The following is a 23,033-nucleotide window of genomic DNA, read 5'->3' as shown; positions in this document are numbered from 1 at the left end:
GGGGGGGACTTGGTGAAGGGGGCAGCCTAGTAAACATAATGTTCTTCATGTAATTGTAGATTAATGATACCAAAATAAAATAAGTAAAATATAAAAGAGGTATCAAAATAGCCATTATGCACATGAGAAGATGCTCAGTGTCACTAATCATTAGGGAAATGCAAATCAAAACTACAATGAGATACCACCTCACACACATTAGGACAGTTACTATTTTTAAAAATGTACATACAAAAGAAAAAATCAGAAGTGTTGGCAAGAATATGGTGAAATTTGAACCCCCATGCACTGTTGTTTGGAATGTAAAATGGTGTAGCTGCTGTGGAAAACAGTATGGCCGTTCCTCAAAAAATTTTAAATGGAATTGCCATATGATCCAGAAATTTCACTTCTGAATGTATACTGAAAAGACTTGAATCATGTCTATACCCAGTATTATTCACAATAGCTGAACATGGGAAGCAAACGAAGTGTTCATTGGCAGATGAGTGTGTAGCAAAATGTGTATATTCATACAATGGGATATTCAGTCTTAAGGAGGAGTAAATTCTGACATATGCTGTACCATGGATGAATCTTGGAGACAGTATGCTAAGTGAAATAAGCCAGTCACAAAAAAGACAAATACAGTATGAGTCCACTTGTGTGAGATACCTAAGAGTAGTCAGAGTCACAGAGACAGAAAGTAGAATAATGGTTGCCAAGAGCTGCAGAGGGCAGAATGGGGAGTTATTTAATGGGCTTGGAATTTCACTTTTACAAGGTGAAAAGAGGTGTGGAGATGGATGATGGTGATGATTTCACATTATGAATGTGTTTAAAACCACTGAATTGTACACTTAAAAAATGGTTAAGATGGTAAATTTTATTTTACGTGTATTTTTCCACAATAAAAAAAAGAGACAAAAAAAAAAAAACGGCCATTGCTGAGATCCCCTGGTCCAATCGCCAAGGCCGAATGACCCTTTAGGTCGGGGTTTTCCGCCGCCTGTTTCCCTGGGGCTGGGGAGTGTCCCAAACGCTGGTAGCCCATACCCTAACTCAGCGCTTGACAGATTGACACCTAATAGTTCTTTCAACTCTTTACTAGTGGTCTGTAAGGATTTCAACTAGCCCACCCAGAATAAAGTGAGAGGTAGCCATGGCAACTGGAGCCCATGGCATGACCGGGGCGGAAGGGGCGGGGCCCGGAAGCGACAGTTCTCCGGCCTCTTCCGGGAGCTAAGGTAGTGGCGGGAAGAGCGGCGCCAAGCCAGCGTCTGGCCTCGCGAAGTGGTAGCCCTTGGAGCGAGCCAGGATGGAGAAGCCATCCGAGGAGCCAGTCACCGAGCCGGCGGATTCAGGAGGGGAAGGCGGGCCGCCCCAGGTCGCCGGCGCCGAGGAGGCGCGCCCCGAGGACCGCACGACCCTGCTGCTCAGGTTGTTCCCTCTGGCCCGTTCGGCCGGAACCGAGTGGGCGTCATGGCCAAGAGCTCCGCCCATTGCTCAGAATGTTCAGAATGCTTCGAAGTTAGGGTCGGTCACTTAATGGCTCAGTGGCTGCATCATTCAGTTAACTTCTAGAAACCCCTTTCTTCATTTTCGAAAAGGAGAGGAAAACGACGCACTCCTAGCAGAGTTGCTCTGTGGGTTAAATGAGATACTCTGGGGCAAGCGTTTAGCATAGTGCTCACGGCCCTTTGGGTCTTTAGAGCTGCAGTTTCCCCCTCCCGTTCTACTCTCTACGCTCTGGGGTCCTGATTTTTCACCAGGCTGTGGGGTACATCCAAGCCCTGAGCTACTGGAGGCGGTTGCCTGCCCCTTTCCTTCGTTGACCCTTTTCAATCTAGAAGCTTCATATGTTATATTTTCTACCAAGAGAGCGATGTTTGTACCTTTACACCAAGCAATTGCTAGGGGAAGATTTGTTGAGAAGGGACATAGCTCTTACAAACTAGTGTGCAGACTAAGGCCCTGGGCCAAATCCACCCCTTCCTGGCTATTTTGTGTGCCCCCCCCCCCAAGCTAAGAATAGTTTTTCTGTCTTTAGGTAATTAAGGAAAAAAATAACAAGAATTTTAAAAACACGTGAAAATTATAGAAAATTCAAATTTAGGTGCCCTGAAGTAGTATTTTGGAACACAACTGCCACAAGGGCTGAGTTGAGTAAGTTGCAGCAGAGAACATGCCATTCCCAAAGCCAAAAATACTTGCTGTTGGGTCCTTCACAGAAGAAATTTGCAGACTTCTAAACCATAACAAGGGGATTTTGGGGGTGGGGATAAACACTGTAACCATTTTAGCTTCACTGCTTTGAAAGGCCTTGGCTAATAATAAACCTCACAATCTCACTTTAAAAATTGCTCCTATGTACAGTACAAAATACTAAAATATTAAATATATGAGATGTCCTATTCCATTTCAGCTAAAAGGTAACTATTTCACTGGGTGTTATAAAATGTTAGCCTACTTAAACTCTTAAGAATTTGTTCTTTTTATTGGGAATTTCAAATCAAGAAACTTAATGCCATCGAACTTGAGAAATTTGGCTAATGTTCCTTAACTACTTAAGTAGGTCTCAAAATCACAAAGCAGTTTATGAAACTACAAAGTAAATGTGAAATATCTTTAGAGTACAACCTAGTAACTAATTAGGATTTTACCTCTAGCTTTTCTACTTCCTTCATGTATCATTTTGAATTAAGTAGAACCATAGGACAACTAAGAAACTCCATGAATTACTTATTTATCCCAGAATTAGTATCTTTGTTGTTTTTCTGTATCTCCTGAGTGTGTTACAATTATATCTCATTACAGTGTCAGCAGGTTTCACCATTTTGATCTATTTCATTGTGTAGCAGTTGTCATTAAGCCCCATTAAGAATAAATTTAAAAATCAAATTTTTAACTTTTCCTCACAGATGCTGTTTTTCCCACTGTATTCCATGTTCTGCCTTCCTCTGATGCCTTAAAGTTCTTTATGCCCATTTGAAATAATAAAGGCCAAAATGGAAGAGGATGCTGAGTTTTATTTACACTTAGTTTGACACATCAGCTTCTGAAAAAAATGAGTTGGTTTATCATATTCTAATGAGTGAGACTTTAGTAAAGAGATAACTGTCTTTATTCAGGCTGAGAGCACAAACGAAACAACAGCTTTTGGAATATAAATCAATGATCGATGCAAGTAAGTATTTTCATTTTCAGATAAGGTTTTGTGAGTTTAATGATGAACAGTAATTTGGGGAAAAGAAAATCAACTTTACAAAAAATTATTTATTTAGGGAATGGGAGTGGCAGCTTAATGCAGTACTATACCACTTAAGACAAAGAGCAGGCTTGAGCCCTAGCCCTCAGGAACTGTTAGGGATTCAGGAAATAGATAAAAAACAACTAACTAACAATGCAAGACAATTAAGTTCTATCAGAATCGGGAAATCCCTGTGGGTTGAAGAATCATAGAACTTGCAGTCATCAACAACTTGAAAATTAAATTAGCAAATCAGGTAATTATTAAGAAAGTTATCTGAGACCTCTACTTTGAGGAACACTGTAGTGTAGGAATAAATCACAGAAGGGATATAAGCTTAAAGACATAAATGAAAATTTTCAATTCTAAACAGAAAAAGTTAAATTTTATCTTTTAAAATTATTAATCCAGAAGTCTCAGGGACTAAAAGAGTAGTGAAATAATGGGTTTAGCCCTTCTAAATAATAACCACCTACTGCCACCTGATATATAAGCCCTTAGGTCACAAAGATAAGTTTCGGTGATTCTTTATTTCTCTGTGAATTATGCTTAAAAATAAAACCATGTAATATGTTAGGTTGAATCAAGAATTGTGGAAAAACTGAGTTGCCTCATAAATGTCTTAGTCACTTAACTGAACCCATGTGATTTTCAGACTCACCCTACAGAGAAACCTGATGCCTGTTCATAGTCACTCCCAATGTGTGTGGCTACTTTGGCATAGTGTAGTATTTTTGTGATTCATTTGTGTTGTTTATTTCAGTAATTCATTCCTTTTTGTGGCATATATTTCATGATGACTATACTACAGTTTGTTTATCCATGCACCTATTGAGGGACATTGAATTGTTGGCCGCTTTTGCTCATTATAAAAAAAGCTGCTGTGGACATCTGTCATTTGGACGTGTCTTTTCATAGACTTTATTTTTTTCATTTCTCTTGGTTAAATACCTAAAAGTGAAATTACAAGTCATATGGGAAGTACATGTTTAACTTTTTAAGAAACTACAAAACAGCTAAAATCGTTATACCATTGCAGTACATTCCCTCCAGCAGTGAATGAAATTTCCACCTCTCAAATATCCACTCCAAAACTTGGTACTGTCAGTCTTTTTAAATTTTAGCCATTCTAATAAGTACTAGTTGTATCAGATGGTTTTAATTTACATTTTCCTGATAACTAATGATGTTGAGTATCTTTTCATAGGCCTCTTGGCAATTTATAAGTCTACTTTTATGAAGTAAAAGTTCAAATTTTTGACCATTTCTTAACTGTTAATCTTGCTGAGTTTAAGAGTTTTTTGTTTATAAATTAATACAATCCTTTTTCAGATATATTTACCTGGCAGACATTCTTTCCTACTTTGTTGCTTGCCTTTTTATTAACTGTCTTTTGAGGACCAGAAGGCGTTAATTTTGATGAAGTGTTCTGTCACTTTTTTTCTTTTGTAGTTTGTGATTTTTGAGTCCTATTTAAGAAATTGTGATATTCCAAGGTCACAAAGATTTTCCCCTATGTTTTGTTCTAGAAGGTTTATGGTTTTAGTTCTAACATTCAGGTCTGTGATCCTTTTTGAGTTAATTTCTGTGTTTTTTTTTAAGCTAAGGGTTAAGGTTCATTTTTTTCCATATGAAAATCTAAATTTTCTAGCCCTATTAGTTAAAAAGACTTTCCTTTCTCCATTTTTTTTTGTGTGGGTCTGTTTCTTGGCTCTGTGCCCTGTTTTCTTGAGGTTTTTATCTATACTTAAAATAATACCATCTTATCTCAGTTACGATATCAGCTGTAAGTACTCCCTAACTTTGTTCTGCTTTGTCAGAATTATTTTGACTGTTATAGATCCTTTATGTTTCTATATGCATTTTAAAATCAGCTTGTCAATTTCCACAGGAAAAGAAAACAGAATTTTTGACTGGAATTTGATTAGGATAGTATTCTCCTGATACTTGTACATGGTATATCTTTCCATTTTGATATTTGCTAGTGTTCAGTGTAAAGGTCATATGCATATTCTGTTAAATTTATCCTGAAGCATTTCTCATGTTTTGAATGCAGTAATACGTGGTATTTTTAAATTTTAATTTCCAGGCTAATATATATAGACAGACAGTTGGGTTTGTTTTGACAGTAATCTTGTTCATTAATTGCTCCCTTTTATTTTCTATCGTTCTGTAACTACTCTGTTCAGTATGGTAGCCACTAGATCCACTTGACTATTGAACACTTGAAATGTGGTTAGTCTTCGTTAAGAAGGGCTGTCAATGACAACATGGATGGAGCTAGAGGGTATTATGTTCAGTGAAGTAAGCCAGGTGGAGAAAGACAAGTACCAAATGATTTCACTCATTTGTGGAGTATAACAACAAAGCAAAACTGAAGGGACAAAGCCGCAGCAGAATCACAGACTCCAAGAAGGGACTAGTGGTTACGAAAGGGAAGGGGTTGGGGAGGATGAGTGGGAGGATAGAAGGGGATTAAGGAACATTGTGATTAGTACACATAATGTAGGTGGGTCACAGGGAAGGCAGTATAGACAGAGTAGACAAGTAGTGACTCTAGCATCTTACTACACTGATGGACAGTGACTGAAATGGCATGAGGAGAGACTTGATAACATGGGTGAATGTTGAAACCACAATTTTGCTCATGTGAAACCTTCATAAGATTGTATATCATACCTTAATAAAAAAGGGGGGGGGGCTGTCGATGTAAAATATCCACAGAAGAAAAGATTGTGAAATATTTCATTAGTAATTTTAAATTAATTACATTTTGAAATGATAATGTTTTGAATCTGTTAGATTAGATAAACTATCTTAAAATCATCTTGTTTCTTTTCTAATGTGGAAACTAGAAATTGAGAATTATATATTTGGTTTGCATTTTTGGTTTACATTATGTTTCTGATAGCACTGTTCTAAAATTATACAAATTATTAATTTGTAGATGAAGAAAAAACTCCAGAACAAATCATGCAAGAAAAGCAGATTGAAGCGTATGTCATATTTTAAGCTTTTATTTGTGGTTCTAATTAAGATGTAAATCATATTTTCCATTTGATAATATCTTTCTTCTTTTTTTCTCAAGTAATTTATGATGAATGTATTGAGAAGTTGTTGGTATGGGATATAGACTTACATGTATGTACATGAAAGATAACACTTTTGGCATCCCCCCTTAACAAGATACTTAGCAAAAAGTACCTTAGGAGGCATCAGTTTACCAAATCTGTAAATGCATTGGTGTGGTGAGCCTTTAGAATACTTCTACTTAGATAGAGGCATTTCACTTTTTTCAAAGGTTTATATATTTATTGCAATAGTGACTTCTTCTGATGCTGCTAAAATCTTTTGTTCATGCTTTTTTGATAGTAAAATTGAAGACCTGGAAAATGAAATTGAAGAGGTGAAAATTGCTTTTGAAATGAAAAAGTTTACATTAGACAGGTAATTATTACACTTTAGGTATAAGCATTGTGAACTGAATGAAAATGGGTATGATATGAGGCAGAGGGAATATTATAACTGGTCTAAATGAATTAATCAAGCAAAATGATGGTTAGATAATGTCACACAAATTTTGAACCCTGAGAGAAAAGTTACATCATTGTTATCTTAATTTGAAAAAGTTACATTAGAAAGTTTAATAAGGAAATGCCCATCCAGACAATAGAAGTGTGAGGTCAAATCTCTTTTGGTGTTTGAAAGAATTACATGGATTCATTTATTCCAGTAACTCTTAATTTAGTTGAAGAATTGTCATTGAGTCAAATATATTTTCAATTATAGGTTTTGCATCTGTATTTTAAAATTTATTCAACAAATAGGCGAGTGCTCACCATGTCCTAAGATTTCTGCTAGGTCCTGGTATATAACTGTTAATAAGACACATGGTCTCTGTGGTCTGCATTAATAGCCTCACTTAAGTGAATGAGTCATAAATTATTTTCTTGTATTTCTGGACTTCCCAGATGAATTTCATCACATATTTAATTGAAAATAGTTAAAGATCTTTTAATTGGTTCTAGCAATGAACTTTTATCCCTCATCTCATATGTTGGCTCATTATATAGATCATATTTTTTAACTAAGGTGACTTCAGAGCTATTATTTCTTTTTAATGAAGCAGATTTTTTGTGTGTGGCAGAGGGGAAGAAATGACTAATGCTGCTGAGTTGATTCCCCTTTTATTATTACTTATTAGCTATTGAATTTAGTAGCAATTTTTTAAAGTTTACAGTCAGGTATGGCTTTGTATTCCCCTAACTATCCACATCAGGCCTGTTCTGATCTCTGTAGTGCCTTAATGTTTAATGCTTCCTTCCAGGCATGCACCAAGATAGAGGGCTTGGAGAACAAAGCTCGGGCTGGATTTCAGGTCTTCTCCACCCCACAGCCTGCCAATGTAGAGCCACAAGCAACAGCCCTATCTATCTTGGTGTTATTTCATATTTCTGGGACTTCTTTATCAAAGATTTTCCCATACAGCACTTAAAAACCTGCTGATGTTTTATGTTATACTGAATAAAAATCAATCCTGTCATTTAAAAATTTCCTTTTCAATGTATTATTATAAATGTTATCCATGTTTTATAACATACTTTTTTCTCTCACAGGATGCAACTTTCAACTGCACTTAAAAAATATCTGGAGAAAATTAACACCAAGAATAAGTAGGTACTTTTTTATTTTTCTGGATTTGGTATGGATGGGAGTAAGAAGGATATATGCAGAATGACTATAAGTTTCAATTTTTTTTTTTTTAAATCAACTGTCACTGCCAACCACCTTTGTCCGGAGAATAAGAAGGTGTTGGAGTTTTTATAGGCCCTTCTTAAAATTGCAACAACGTATATAGTTCTGCTGGCATCTCATTTGTATTGCAAACCTTAGAAGCAATGGAAATATTTTTTATATCTAAAAAATACTGAAGTTTAAATTTTAACAATTTTAAAAGTTAAAAGCTAACTTTTGTTTAGTACTCACTAAAAAACAAAAGCAGTTTTACCTCTTTTAATCCAGCGATAACCCAGTGACGTAGGAGGTATACTCATTTTTCAGTGACTGAAATGAGCTTAGGTATGTTGAACAATTTGCCAAGGATTAGAAAATAAAGACTCTGGCAGTCAAGGTCCTCTGTATTCAGGTCCTAAGTATCTGGGCTCAGGGTCCTTACCTGTAATCTTATCTCCCAAAACTTTAAAAATGTCATGATAAAAAAAAAATGCCCTACCATTAGCCCCAGAAAAGTGTGAAGATAGATCTAGGCACCTCCCCAGTCTTAGTCCAGACTGATAGGCATTCTCCCCATTTTCCACTTAACTCCAGGATTATATAAATTCTAAAATCTGAGTTTGGGCTAACTATTGCTCCCCCACAAAAGGAGAGCTTAAAACATTCTTGAGATAAAGGGGTACAGGACAGAGTCATCATATTGACACCCAAAGACAACAGAAAGGCTGAGGCAATATCCTTTAGCATGTTTTAAAGTTTAGAGCCAAGTACAGCTGGAACTAGTAGAAAATGAGTTCAGCTCTCCTAGGTCTGTACAAAGATTCCTCCTTTTTAGTCTCCCCAGTAAATTCCTTCTACATTGTTTCTCATGCTTGGCTGATTATCATAATACTTAGTATCACAGTGATCACATTGCTAGTCCCATCCCACACTATACTGAGTGAGAATCTCTGAAGGGGTGGGGTGGAGCTGGTAATACACATTTAACAAGCCTCCCAAGTGATTGTGGCACTTAGAAGTATGAGAACTTCTGTTCTTTCTCAGTCTTATTGCACACTCTTCTGCTCCAGCCATACCAGACTATTTAATCTGGGTAATTACTTCACATTCATTAAGATTCAAGGGTTTCCCTTGTTCCACTCTGTGCACAACTTTCAGTGGTTCATATCCATTACTGTTTGTAATGAAACTATACTGTGGTTGTGGATTTGTTTTTCTCATCCACCAGATTCTTTCCTCCTTGAAAACAAGAACTATGTGTACTCTGTTTTACATTCCTGATACCTGGCACAGTTCTTCGCCTATACTAGGAACTCAGAAATATTTGTTGGAGAAATGGGGATTAAAAAGTAGTTTATTCATTGAAACTATCCTGTACGATACTATAATGGTAAATACATGTCATTATCCATCTGTCAAAATCCATAGAATATACATCACCAAGAGTGAACCCCAATGTGGACTATGGACTTTGGATGATAATGAGATGTCAGATGTAGGTTCTTTTGTAACAAATGGACCAGTCTGGTGGGGAATGCTGATGGTGGGAAAGGCTGTGCATATGTAGGGGTAGTGGGTATATGGGCTTACCTTCCAATCAGTTTTGGTGTGAACCTAAAACTGTCCCAGAAAATAAAGTCTATTTTAAGAAAAACCATCTTATTAGCAAGTTATTAGGGCATTTTTCTACCTAAATATAGATTTTTAGAAATGTTTCTACATGGTTAAATTTGACATTGATGAAATATTTCTAAACAGAAATTTCATTTACATCAGACTTTTCTGGATTTATTTTGTTAAATGATTGCTTTTATTGAAGTGAAGTGTACAGAGAATTGAATGAAAGTAAACATATACTAATTCATGCCTTTATTAGTGAGAGCTATTATCTTTGACTAAGGTTAACAAGCCATTATTTTTTTTTCCTTTTTAGTGTCCTCGTGGATAACATGGAACATGTATTAAAGCTAAATAAATTAGTAATGAAATCACAGCAGGTAACTTCACACTTTGGGCTGCTTATGCATTCTCATGATTTCAGTAACACTTCCTTGCTCATAACAGTATTGTATATGGTTAAATAGAATTACCCAAAGGGAGTGGTTTGAACTCATGGACCTCAAGTTTTCTTTTTCAAAATTCCAGTATTTCTGATGAACTGTGGTAATTACCTACTTAACATTTAAGTGACTGTCCTCTCTCTCTTTTTTTTATTATTTTGGATTTTTTTAAGGTATCATTGATACACAATTTTATGCTCGGGTGTCACGTGAGGAACATTGTGGTTACTACATTCCCCCTATTATCAAGCCCTCACCACATACCCCATTACAGTCACTGTCCATCAGCATACTTAGATGCTGTAGAGTCACTATTTCTCTTCTCTGTGCTATACTTCCTTCGCCATGCTCCCCCATATTATGTGCACTAATCATAATACCCCTCGATCCCCTTCTCCCTCCCCTTTGGTAACCACTAGTCCCTTCTTGGAGTCTGTGATTCTGCTGCTTTGTTCCTTCAGTTTTGCTTTGTTGTTATGCTCCACAAATGAGGGACATCATTTGGTACTTGTCTTTCTCCACCTGGCTTATTTCACTGAGCATAATACCCTCTAGCTCCATCCATGTTGTTGCAAATAGTAAGATCTGTTTTCTTTTTAAGGCTGAATCATATTCCATTGTGGATATGTACCACCTCTTCTTTATCCATTCGCCTACTGATGGACACATACGTTGCTTCTATTTCTTGGCTGTTGTAAATAGTGCTGCAATTAACACAGGGGTGCATCTGTCTTTTTCAAACTGGGCTGCTGCATTCTTAGGGTAAATTCCTAGGAGTGGAATTCCTGGGTCAAATGGTATTTCTATTTTGAGTTTTTTGAGGAATCTCCATACTGCTTTCCATAATGGCTGAACTAATTTACATTCCCACCACCAGTGTAGGAGGGTTCCCCATTCTCCTCATCCTCACCAACATTTGTTGCTGTTTATCTTTTGGATATTGGGCATCCTAACTGGTGTTAGGTGATCTCTCACTGTGGTTTTAATTTGTGTTTCTCTGATGATTAGCTAAGTGGAGCATATTTTTCATGTGCCTGTTGGCCATCTGAATTTCTTCTCTGGAGAACTGTCTGTTCAGATCCTCTGCCCATTTTTATTCAGGTTACTTGCCTCTTTGTTCTTGAGGTGTGTGAGATCTTTATATATTTTGGATTTTAACCCCTTATCAGATATGTCATTTATGAATATATTATCCTATACTGTAGGATGTCTTTTTTTTTTATATCATTACTGTATAATTACTGAAACAACATTATGGTTACTAGACTCCCCCTATTATCAAGTCCCTCCCACATACCCCATTACAGTCACTGTCCATCAGCGTAGTAAGATGCTATAGAATCACTACTTGTCTTCTCTGTATATACTGCCTTTCCCATGTACCCCCCACCCCCACTACATTATGTGTGCTAATCATAATGCCCCCCTTTTCCCCTTATCCCTCCCTTCCCATTCATCCTCCCGAGTCCCTTTCCCTTTGGTAACTGTTAGTCCGTTCTTAGGTTCTGTGATTCTGCTGCTGTTTTGTTCCTTCAGTTTTTGCTTTGTTCTTATACTCCACATATGAGTGAAATCATTTGATTCTTCTCTTTCTCTGCCTGGCTTATTTCACTGAGCATAATACCCTCTAGCTCCATCCATGGTAGGATTTGCTTTCTTCTTATGGCTGAATAATATTCCATAGTGCATATGTACTACCTCTTCTTTATCCATTCATCTACTGATGGACACTTAGGTTGCTTCCATTTCTTGGCTATTGTAAATAGTGCTGTGATAAACATAGGGGTGCATATGTCCTTTTCAAATTGGGCTGCTGCATTCTTAGGGTAAATTCCTAGGAGTGGAATTCCTGGGTCAAATGATATTTCTATTTTGAGTTTTATGAGGAACCTCCATACAGCTTTCCACAATGGTTGAACTAATTTACATTCCCACCAGCACTGTAGGAGGGTTCCCCTTTCTCCACATCCTCGCCAACATTTGTTGTTGTTTGTCTTTTGGATGTGGCCATCCTAACTGGTGTGAGGTGATACATTGTGGTTTTAATTTGCATTTCTCTGGTGATTAGCTATGTGGAGCATATTTTCATGTGCCTGTTGGCCGTCTGAATTTCTTCTTTGGAGAAGGTTCTGTTCAGATCCTCTGCCCATTTTTTAATTGGATTATTTTCTTTTTGTGTGTTGAGGTACATGAGCTCTTTATATAATTTGGATGTCTACCCCTTATCGGATATGTCATTTATAAATATGTTCTCCCATACTGTAGGATGCCTTTTTGTTCTACTGATGGTGTCCTTTGCTGTACAAAAGCTTTTTAGTTTGATATAGTACCACTTGTTCATTTTTGCTTTTGTTGCCCTTGACTGAGGAGATATGTTCATGAAAAAGTTGGTCATTGTATATTCAGGAGAGTTTTACCTGTGTTTTCTTGTAAGAGTTTTCTGGTTTCATGCCTTACATTCAGGTCTTCGATCTATTTCAAGTTTACTTTTGTGTATAGAGTTAGACAGTTATCCTGTTTCATTCTCTTACATGTAGCTGTCCAGTTTTGCCAAAACCAGCTGTTGAAGAGGCTGTCATTTCCCCATTGTATGTCCATGGCTCCTTTATCATATATTAATTGACCATATATGTGTGGGTTTATATCTTGGCTCTGTATTCTGTTCCATTGATCTATGGGGCTGTTCTTGTGCCGATACCAAATTGTCTTGATTACTGTGGCTTTGTAGTAGAGCTTGAAGTTGGGGACCGTAACTACCTGCTTTATTCTTCCTTCTCAGGATTGCTTTGGCTATTCGGTGTCTTTTGTGGCTCCATATAAATTTTAAAACAATTTGTTCCAGTTCATTGAAGATTGCTGTCGGTACTTTGATAAGGATTGCTTTGAACCTGTAGATTGCTTTAGGGAGGATGGCCATTTTGACAATATATTTCTTTCTACCCAAGAGCATGGGATGCATTTCCATTTATTAGTGTCCTCTGTAATTTCTCTTAAGGGTGTCTTGTAGTTTTCAAAGTATAGGTCTTTCCCTTCCTTGGTTAGGTTTATTCCTAGGTATTTTATTCTTTTTGATGCAATTGTGAATGGAATTGTTTTCCTAATTTCTCTTTCTGTTAGTTCATTGTTAGTGTATAGAAATGCTACAGGTTTCTGTGTATTAATTTTGTATCCTGCAACTTTGCTGAATTCAAATATTCTTGTAGTTTTGGAGTGGATTCTTTAGGGTTTTTTATGTACAATATCATGTCATCTTCAAACAATGACAATTTAACTTCTTCTTTACCTGTGTGGATGCCTTTTATTTCTTTGTTTTATCTGATTGCTGTGGCGTGGACCCCCAGAACTATGTTGAATAGAAGTTGTAATTGTGGGCATCCTTGTCTTATTCCTGATCTTAGAAGAAAAGCTTTCAGCTTCTCACTGTTAAGTATTATGTTGGCTGTGGGTTTGGTGTATATGGCCTTTGTCATATTGAGGTACTTGCCCTCTGTACCCATTTTGTTGAGAGTTTTTATCATGAATGGGTGTTGAATTTTGTCAAATGCTTTTTCAGCCTCTGTGGAGATGATCATGTGATTATTCCTTTTTCTCCTTCTTTTTATTGACAAATGGAAGATGTGATGGATTTTTGAATGTTGTACCTTCCTTGCATCCCTGGGATAATCCCACTTGATTGTGGTGTATGATCCTCTTGATGTATTTTTGAATTTGGTTTGCTAATATTTTGTTGAGTATTTTGTATCTTATGTTCATCAGGGATATTGGTCTTTAGTTTTCATTTTTTGTGGTGTCTTTGCCTGGTTTTGGTATTAGAGTGATACTGGCTTCATAGAATGAGTTTGGAACTATTCCCTCCTCTTCTATTTTTTAGAAAACTTTAAGGAGAATGGGTATTATGTCTATTCTAAATGTCTGATAAAATTCAGCGGTGAAGCCATCTGGCCCGGAGGTTTTGTTCTTGGGTAGTTTTTTGATTACTGATTTAATTTCATTGCTGGTCATTGGTCTTTTCAGATTTTCTGTTTCTTCCTTGGTCAGCCTTGGAAGGTTGTATTTTTCTAGAAAGTTGTCGATTTCTTCTTGGTTATCCAGTTTGTTAGCAAATAATTTTTCATAGTATTCTCCAATAATTCTTTGTATTTCTGTGGTGTCCATAGTGATTTTTCCTTTCTCATTTGTGATTCTGTTTATGTGTGTAGATTGTTTTTTTTTTTTCTTAATAAGTCTGGCTAGGGGCTTATCTATTTTGTTTATTTTCTCAAAGAACCAGCTCTTGGACTCATTAATTCTTTTAGTTTTATTTTTCTCAATTTTATTTATTTATTCTGTAATGTTTGTATGTCTCTCCTATTGATTTTCGGCCTCACTTGTTCTTCTTTTCCAGTTTCAATAATTGTGAGTTTAGACTGTTCATTTGGGATTGTTCTTCCTTCTTTAAATAGGCCTGGACTGCTGTGTACTTTCCTCTTAGTTGTGCCTTCACTGTGTCCCACAGAAGTTGTGGCATTGAGCTGTTGTTTTCATTTGTCTCCATATATTGCTTGATGTCTGTTTTAATTTGGTTATTGATCCATTGATTATTTAGGAGCATGTTGCTAAGCCTCCATGTGTTTGTGAGCCTTTTTGTTTTCTTTGTACAGTTTATTTCTAGTTTCATTCCTTTGTGATCTGAGAAGTTGGTTGGTAGAATTTCAGTCTTTTTGAATTTGCTCAGGTTCTTTTTGTGGCTAGTATGTGATTTATTCTGGAAAATGTTCCATGTGCACCTCAGAAGAATGTGTATCCTGCTGCTTTTGCGTGGAGTGTTCTATAGATGTCTATTAGGTCCATCTGTTCTAATGTATTGTTCAGTGCCTCTGTCTCCTTATTTATTTTGGGTCTGGTTGATCTGTCCTTTGGAATGAGTGGTGTGTTAAGTCTCCAAAAATGAATGCATTGCATTCTATTTCCTCCTTTAATTCTTTTAGTATTTGTTCTATATATTTAGGTGCTCCTATGTTGGATGCATAGATATTTATAATGATTATATCTTCTTGTTGAACTAACTCCTTTATATAATGTCCTTCTTTGTGTCATGTTACTTTCTTTGTTTTGAAGTCTATTTTATCTGATACAAGTACTGCAACTTCTGCTTTTTTCTCCCTGTTGTTTGCATAAAATATCTTTTCCCATCCCTTCACTTTTAGTCTGTGTATGCCTTTGGGTTTGAAATGTGTCTCTTGTAGGCAGCATATGGATGGGTCTTGCTTTTTTATCCATTCTGTAACTCTGTCTTTTGATTGGTGCATTCAGTACATTTATATTTAGGGTGATTATCAATAGGTATGTACTTATTGCCATTGCAGGCTTTAGATTCGTGGTTACCAAAGGTTCAAGGTTAACTTCCTTCCTATCTAAAGTCTAACTTAATTCACTTAGTATGCTATTACAAATACAATCTAAAGGTTCTTTTTTTCTCCTCCTTTTTATCCCTCCTCCACTCTCTTTGTATGTTAGGTGTTGTATTCTGTACTCTGTGATCCCTTGACTGACTTTGTGGCTAGCTAGTATAATTTTGCATTTGGTTAGTATTTAGGTGGTGTACTTCCTTTGCTGTGGTTTTATTTTCTCTGGTGACAGCTATGTAGTCTTAGGCACACTTCCATCTAGAGCAGTCCCTTTAAAATACACTGTAGAGATGGTTTGTGGAAGGTAAATTCCCTGAACTTTTGCTTATCTGAGAATTGTTTAATCCTTCCTTCAATTTAAATGACACTATTCTTGGTTCTAGGCCCTTCTCTTTCATTACATTGAATATATCATGCCACTCCCTTCTGGCCTGTAAGGTTTCTGCTGAGAAGTCTGATGATAGCCTGATGGGTTTTCCTTTGTAGGTGATCTTTTTTCTCTCTCTGGTTGCTTTTAATGCTCTGTCGTCACCTTTGATCTTTGCCATTTTATTTATTATGTGCCTTGGTGTTGTCCTCCTTGGGTCCCTTGTGTTGGGAGATCTGTGGAATCCCGTGGCATGAGAGACTGTTTCCCCAGCTTGGGGAAGTTTTCAGTGTTTATTTCTTCAAAGACACTTTCTATCCCTTTTTCTCTCTTCTTCTTCAGGTACCCCTATAATGTGAATATTGTTCCATTTGGATTGGTCACACAGATGTCTTAATATTCTTTCATTCCTAGAGATCCTTTTTTCTCTCTCTCTGCCTCAGCTTCTTTGTATTTCTGTTCTCTAATTTCTATTCCATTTACTATCTCCTCTACCTCATCTAATCTGCTTTTAAATACCTCCATTGTTTGTTTCATTTAAATTACTGTATTTTTTAAGGTGTCTGTCTCCCTCCTGAATTTGTCCCTTAGCTCTTGAATATTTCTCTGTAGCTCCATCATCATGCATATGACTTATTTTGAATTCTTTTTAAGGAAGCCTGGTGATCTCAGTCTCACTGAGCCTCTTAATGGTGTTTGAGCGATTTCAGAGTGAACAAGGTTCTTCTGCCTTTTCATAGTCCTGGAGGGATGGGAGTGGTTGCAGGCGAGAACGTGGATATCAGCTGGGAGGACAAAGTCCTTTCCAGCTTCCTGGTCTCAGTACTTGTCTTGCTGTCTGTGCTGGTTAGCTGTGTGCAGGGAGTGGTCTCTGGGTTAGTCTCCTAAACTGCCATGGGTGGGGCTGCCCTCCTGCTGGTTTTGGCAATGGCAGGGTTCACCACAGGTGTTTCCTGGGAGGGTGAAGCCCTTTCGTGCTTCCTGGTCGCCGTACCTGTTTCTGCTGTGAGGGCCAATTAGCCACGCACAGGGAGTCGCCTCTGCGTTAAGTGGTGTAGTTGCTTTTGGGAGGGTTGCCCTCCACCTGTTCTGCAGCAGTGGTGGGGACAGTGGGTTTGCATGCAAATGCTGGTAAGGAGGTAGGAGTGGCAGGCTGCTTATCGTGGTGAGAGACCTTGGGGCTGCTTTGCCAACCATGGGGATGGAGCACCTGAAGCTCCTGAAAGTTCCCAAACTGCTGGACTGGGTGTGCTGGGATGATTTTGTCCACAGAGCCTTGCTCATTTAGCAGCCCTCTGACTGTTGAGAAGTCTTTCAAAGCAGGTGCTTTTCTTTTGTCCCAGGGCAGCTGCTTGTGGGAAGCTGTTCACAGTCTTAGTCTCTGCCTTTGGTTTTCAGCCCCTCTAATCACCAGACGCCATGCGGTGTTGGTCTGTGCTCCCGGGGCAGGTTACTAGGGCTGGTTATTTAGCAGTCCTGTGCTTCCACTCCCTCCCCACTCTGATTCTCTTCCTCCACCGGTGAGCTGGGGTCGGGGGAGTGCTCAGGTCCCGCCAGGTTGCAGCTTTTTTACTTTACAGTTTTCCATGAGATGTTCACTTCTCAGATATAGACTGGCTAGTGTACTCTTACTTCTGGTCACTTTTTTAGGAATAGTTGTATTTGCTATATTTTCAAAATATATGTGGTTTTGGGCAGAGATTTCCACCACACTTATCACATTACCATGTTTTTTCCTCTCACCTGTCCTCTTTCTTTTCTTGTATGGAAATAAAGGAATTGAAAACTGGAGTTTTAGAAAAGATAAACTAATAGGTAAAATTCACTGATTTGTGTATTATAGGTATGTTCTTTGATAATGTGTTAAATCTTTTTATTTCCAATAATAGGAATCTTGGGATTTGGAGGAAAAGCTGCTTGATATTAGAAAGAAGAGATTGCGTATGTAGAACAATTTTTTTTTGTTTACTTTTTTTGTAGAACATATTTTCAATTACTGTGGAGACTGATAAGGCCAGATCTCTAAGCTACTGAGAAATTTAAATTTCTAAATTTTCAAATTTTCTTAAAACTTTGGGCTTGGCAATTTAAAAATAGTATACAAAATGCTTTTTGCTGGATTGATTATTGTTTTAGAACTTGAAATCACAAAGTTAATACTTCATCTGTGGGAGGGGAATCAAATTATATATAAAATAGTTTAATGTGAAAGTGATGCCTTCTACCTGTGTGACTGCAGTTACGCATGTATCATTCCAGGCCCTTTTCCACACCTATATAACAATATTTGTATGTACATAATTTTTAAATGATCAGTTGATACATATGGTTCTAGTTTTTTTAACTTAATGACTATTTTTTGCACTGAAATTATTGAAATGTTTATTTTAAAAGTAATACACATTCTCTGTAGAAAATTTGGAAACAAAAAAGTTTACAAAGGAAAAGTTAAACTTTCAGTTTTACCATCAAGAGATAATCTTCAGTGCTTATTTCTTATAAAACTGACATTTTATTTTGTGTTATCAACTGCTTTTTCATTTAATAGTAGAGGCATGATTTATTGTTTTTAAGTATTACACAGATTTGCCTATTTGTAAGTAATCTCAAGAGTTAGTAGTAGTCTTGGTCATCTGATTTAATCACCCTTCGGTTGTTTAATTTTTTTCCATTACATTCCAACCTACTTATGATACATAACTGTCAAGGAACCAAGCTGCTGAAACATAACTCATTGACATTTTCAAGTGGTTTGATTCTTAGAACATTTCAGGAACTCCAAAAAAATGGTTGATGATGTTTGTCCCTGGAGAAGAGATTCTTAATTTTCATTGAAAATTTATCTTGTTGATATTGCATTTTGCAAATAAAGGGGGAAAAAGTATTTCCTTACATGTATCTCCTACCTGTTTTTTTGGCAACTCAGAGTAAGTACTCTGACATGGTGCCACTTCAGACATTTGTAGATGGCTATCATTTTCATACATATGTCCCTTAAACATTTCATGGAGAGCATTGCTAAGTATAAAATTTAAATATTGGTATTTTTCACAGGGGAGTAATTTTTACATCAAAGTAGAATTGTGCCCTAAACTGCTGCTTATTAAAAATTTTCTCTTGACTGAAATCACCAGGAACTGTTCTGCTTCATAGTTTTTCAAGATTCTTGTTTGGAGGAGTTGTCCTGTATAGTATATTATTTTATTTTTAACCTAATAGAATTAAAACAAGCTTCAGAAAGTAAGCTTTTAGAAATACAGACTGAAAAGAACAAACAGAAAGATGAGCTGGACAGCATGGAAAATTCAGACAAGATAAAGACCATACAAGAAAATCTACAGGTAGAGATACAAATTACTACAGTTATTCAACATGTGTTCCAGGTAAGATTTATATATATTAGAAATGAAGTTTTAAAGAACTTTTTTTAAATGATTGATTCTACTACTCTCAGCTTTAATTTCAGTTACTCTCTGATCTTGACAAAATATTCAATTCAGTACCAAATATTGATATGTTATATATATGTGTGTTTAATTCATGGGTCTTTAATGTTGAAGGCTTTGATTTCTCATTATGGTTAGACCTTAAGCATTTATAAATGGAAAGACTTTAGCAGCTCTGTGGAGGCAGAATGGTATAATGGTAAAGAGCATTATGCTCTTAAGTTGGGAAGTAGGAGAAAACATGGATGGAGATTATAGGAATCTAGAGTTAAGATCCTACCTGCTACTTAGTAGTTGCTGACCTTGGGCAAATTATTTAATTTTTCTAAGCATCTGTTTCCTTATTAGAAAGGGTAGTTATGAAGCTAAAGAAGGTAATTGATGTTAATATGTTTAGCGTAGTGACACGTCCAAGTAAATTCTCAGTAAATTTTGGTAATTAGATTATCAATTAAAAAATGTTATGTGTTCTGTTATTCTGGAGGTTTTTCACTACTTTTTGAGTTACAAAATGTCCCTGGAACTGTTGAGATGAAATACTTATATTACCCACTTTCAATTATGAAGATACACAGTTAAAACTGCCTACTATATATAAGTAAGTGTCTGTGATGTGTAAAGCATATCCTTATAGAATATGAGGTCTTACATCTCTCTGTAAGAAACTCTTCCTTAGGTTTTACGTCTGCATTTTAGTAGCACTGAGTGATTTGATTAGGAGTGATGAAATCTCCTAAGCTAACCTCAAATGGAGGATTGCATCCTGAGTACAGAATCATTTTAAATTTCTTTGGCATATTTTCCATCCTACTGCTTTGAGTAAATGCCATTACTATGCACTTCTAATTTGTATTCATAGCTCCTAAATTAATGTTAATTTTGATTTAATGAACTCATTGCTTTGGTAAAGAGAACATAGCTTTTGGCCATCTTAGGAGCTAAAGGAAGATCAGCTCTTATGGGTTCAGTCACGCTTGACTGCTTGCTTCTACCTGCCTTTGTAAACAGGACCAGATTTATATATACGTGACCTTTCATTCACTTACAACAAGAATATGCCTTATAGAGGCCAAAGTTTTAGTATTTTTATATTTAACAGGCTAACACACTTATACTCTAAAAATCTGTTTTATCAGCATTTCAGTTAGTAACTCAGTATCATTGAGCCATAGTTCTCCAAAGAATAATGACCAGAATTTTCATCAATTATGACCCTAATCATTCCTCTGTTGTCTACCACAAATATATTCTGCACCTTTTTCAGGGTATTGAAACTTTGCAAGTCCTGATAACTAAGCTTTTCTTCTACCTCTTTTTAAAATAGGACATATATTTCTTAAAGTATATAACTGTTAAGTTACTATATTGTGTGCTTAAACTAATGTAATATTCTATATCAACTATACTTCCATTAAAAATAATTACAGAAAAATAAATATTTTGATTTAAAAATACAAATAGGACATACTGCTTATTTTTCTTTAACCAGAGAAGTGCAAAATGAACTCAGAATTGTAGCTGCAGTCTTTTCCTTTAATCAAGGATACCACTGCAAGTATCCTTAATAGGTTAAAAACTATCCACAAAAACTGATGAAGCATAAAAATTGTTGTAGTCAATGTAAATATTCTTTTCCATCATGGGGATCAAGCCTTACTGAGAGTGGAAATGGAGATACAAGAATGTATTAATATTTTTTCTCTTGATCACAGAGTAAATATTCACTCCTTGTTCAGTAAAGACTTGATGAGAGCCAGTGAAAAAAATTTTTTTAATCTTGTTAAATTTTTTAAAGTACTTATAACTAATTAAAAACTTTTTTTAATTACAGAACCTCATTTTGGGAAGTAAAGCCAACTGGGCAGAGGATTCTGCCCTTAAGGAAACTGTTCTTCAGCTTGAGAAGAATCTTACCATGATCTAAAAAGAATTCTATCTTGGCATTTTTTGTTTCTGTCTTTGATATGTCGTTTAAATAGCAAATTTCAAGTGAAATGTTTTTCCTGTGTTTTTGGAACTATTCTAATACTGCAAATTTTTTTTTTAAACTTGAGTTAACACTGTAACATGGAATCTTACTTTAAATATGATAATTAAAGTGACTGTCATACTGTAAGAGAATCTTAAAATCTTAGCCTTGGAAAGATCCTGAAGGACATCTAGTCCAACTTTTCACTTACATGGATATTTTTTGTACATTTCTGCAGTTCCAGATTTCATCTGAAATACCTGTAGCTTTGTTTGTCAACCAAAATATTAGAAAAATTAGAAAAGCATGTGCATGTCTTTATTTTTTTAACTGCCAGTTGTATTTTATTCAAATAAATCTTTTTAGATTCATCTCACTACAAATTTTTTTTTGAGATATAATTTTCATACAACACTGTGTAAATTTAAAGTATACAATATGTGGATTTGGCCACCATGGCATTAGCCAACATCTCATCTCCATCATGCCACTTAGTTACTTCTTTCTTGTGAGAACATTAAAATCTAATCTCTTAGATCTTTGAAGTACATAATACAGTATTGTATATAATAACTGTATTGTATACATAGTTTTGTATATAATAACTACAATTATATATGTATATATAACTATAATTATAGCGCTGTGCATTAGATCTTCAAAACATTCATCTTCTAACTGCGGATTTGTACCCTTTGACTGCTTTGCCCCATTCCCCCACCTCCCATCCACATCTCTGAACAGAGACCCAAATAAAGCACCTCAGCCTTGAAAAAGAAAGAAAAAGAAAAACATATCCCAAGCATTAACAATTGTGGTTATTGTAGAGGAATTGTGACCTTTTTTCTTTTGTATTTATGTATTTTCATGCATTGCTTTTATAAGTTAAAAAATAAAATAATAAATGTTACTGTTATTAAAAAATAGAACTTGCCACTTTCTGTAGCATCCCATTCCATTTTTGGAAACCTTTAATTTGAGCTCTTTATTAATTTGGAACTGTTGGTCATTTTTATACACAATGTAGTATGTTAAGTTCTTTTAAGAAGGACTTAAAACATGAAAAGATGCACTACAGTGGATAATAGCATTTGAAATTCATTCTTTAGATCAATAACAAATACAGAGATTTACCTAAATATGAATTCTAAGCTCTTTTCTTTAGAACATTTATAGTTTTACTTCATTTGTTTCTCTTTGCCACAGTATATTTTTAGAAACCGCTTACATAAATTGTTGTACAAGTTATATTTTTCTTCCAGAAAAACATTATTCTGGGAAATACCTTCCTGATCCAAAGATACAGCATTAAATCATAGATGCACACTTTATTAGAAATCCCAACTCCATTGGTCATGAGCATCATCTGAAAACCTCTGCATTTTCCTGGGATTTTACTGCCCTGTGTGTTCCCTCTTAAAGCCCAACTCAGAGAGAAGTTGTATTAATCATTTTTTCCTGAAATCATGCTGAATTACAATCCTAGGACCCAAGCCACATCTGAAACACATCTTCACATTTAACGAAGCCAAGTCAAATTACACAAGCACATTTAAAGTTTCTACTTGGAGGAGGTGTACATTATTTCCACCCAGGTTCCATTGACCAAGCCAGCATCACTTGGGCAGGAAAGTATACTTCTCCCACAGCAGGGGAGTACTGGGTTTCAGAGTGGGGAAGGAAAATACTTGCTGAAAAGAATATAGTCTGCCACAGTCTGCTATCTTGGTCTTAAATATATTGACTTCTCTTTTGCAAGTAAAAGACACACCCCTCCCCAAGGAAGATAAGCTAACATGTCATCCAGTCATAAATCTCAAAGTTCAGGCTCTTAGGGTAGT

General features: G+C 36.1%; 1 protein-coding gene across 1 annotated transcript; it reads left to right on the top strand.

Annotated features, from left to right (window-relative positions):
• Positions 1–1,200: 1,200 nt before the first annotated feature.
• CENPH (centromere protein H) lies at positions 1,201–22,125 on the top strand. Its single transcript, XM_073235502.1, has 9 exons — positions 1,201–1,419; positions 3,111–3,166; positions 6,177–6,225; positions 6,602–6,676; positions 7,846–7,902; positions 9,897–9,960; positions 17,667–17,718; positions 18,997–19,160; positions 21,055–22,125. Exons 1-9 carry the CDS (start codon positions 1,298–1,300, stop codon positions 21,145–21,147), a joined length of 732 nt encoding a protein of 243 aa, XP_073091603.1. The 5' UTR covers positions 1,201–1,297; the 3' UTR covers positions 21,148–22,125.
• Positions 22,126–23,033: the final 908 nt, after the last annotated feature.

The sequence above is a fragment of the Manis javanica genome, chromosome 1 (genome assembly GCF_040802235.1).
Source record: "Manis javanica isolate MJ-LG chromosome 1, MJ_LKY, whole genome shotgun sequence".
Classification (NCBI taxonomy): Eukaryota; Metazoa; Chordata; class Mammalia; order Pholidota; family Manidae; genus Manis; species Manis javanica.
Note: the sequence above shows the minus strand (reverse complement) of the source record. Positions and strands in the feature narration are given on the sequence as shown.

What these genes read in the sequence shown, in the direction of transcription:
- CENPH (XM_073235502.1), top strand. Translation starts at nt 1,298, where the DNA reads ATGGAGAAGCCATCCGAGGAGCCAGTCACCGAGCCGGCGGATTCAGGA. An exon ending in CAAGAAAAGCAGATTGAAGC is followed by an intron (nt 6,226 to 6,601) that starts GTATGTCATATT and finishes CTTTTTTGATAG; the next exon opens with TAAAATTGAAGACCTGGAAA. An exon ending in TATTAGAAAGAAGAGATTGC is followed by an intron (nt 17,719 to 18,996) that starts GTATGTAGAACA and finishes TTAACCTAATAG; the next exon opens with AATTAAAACAAGCTTCAGAA.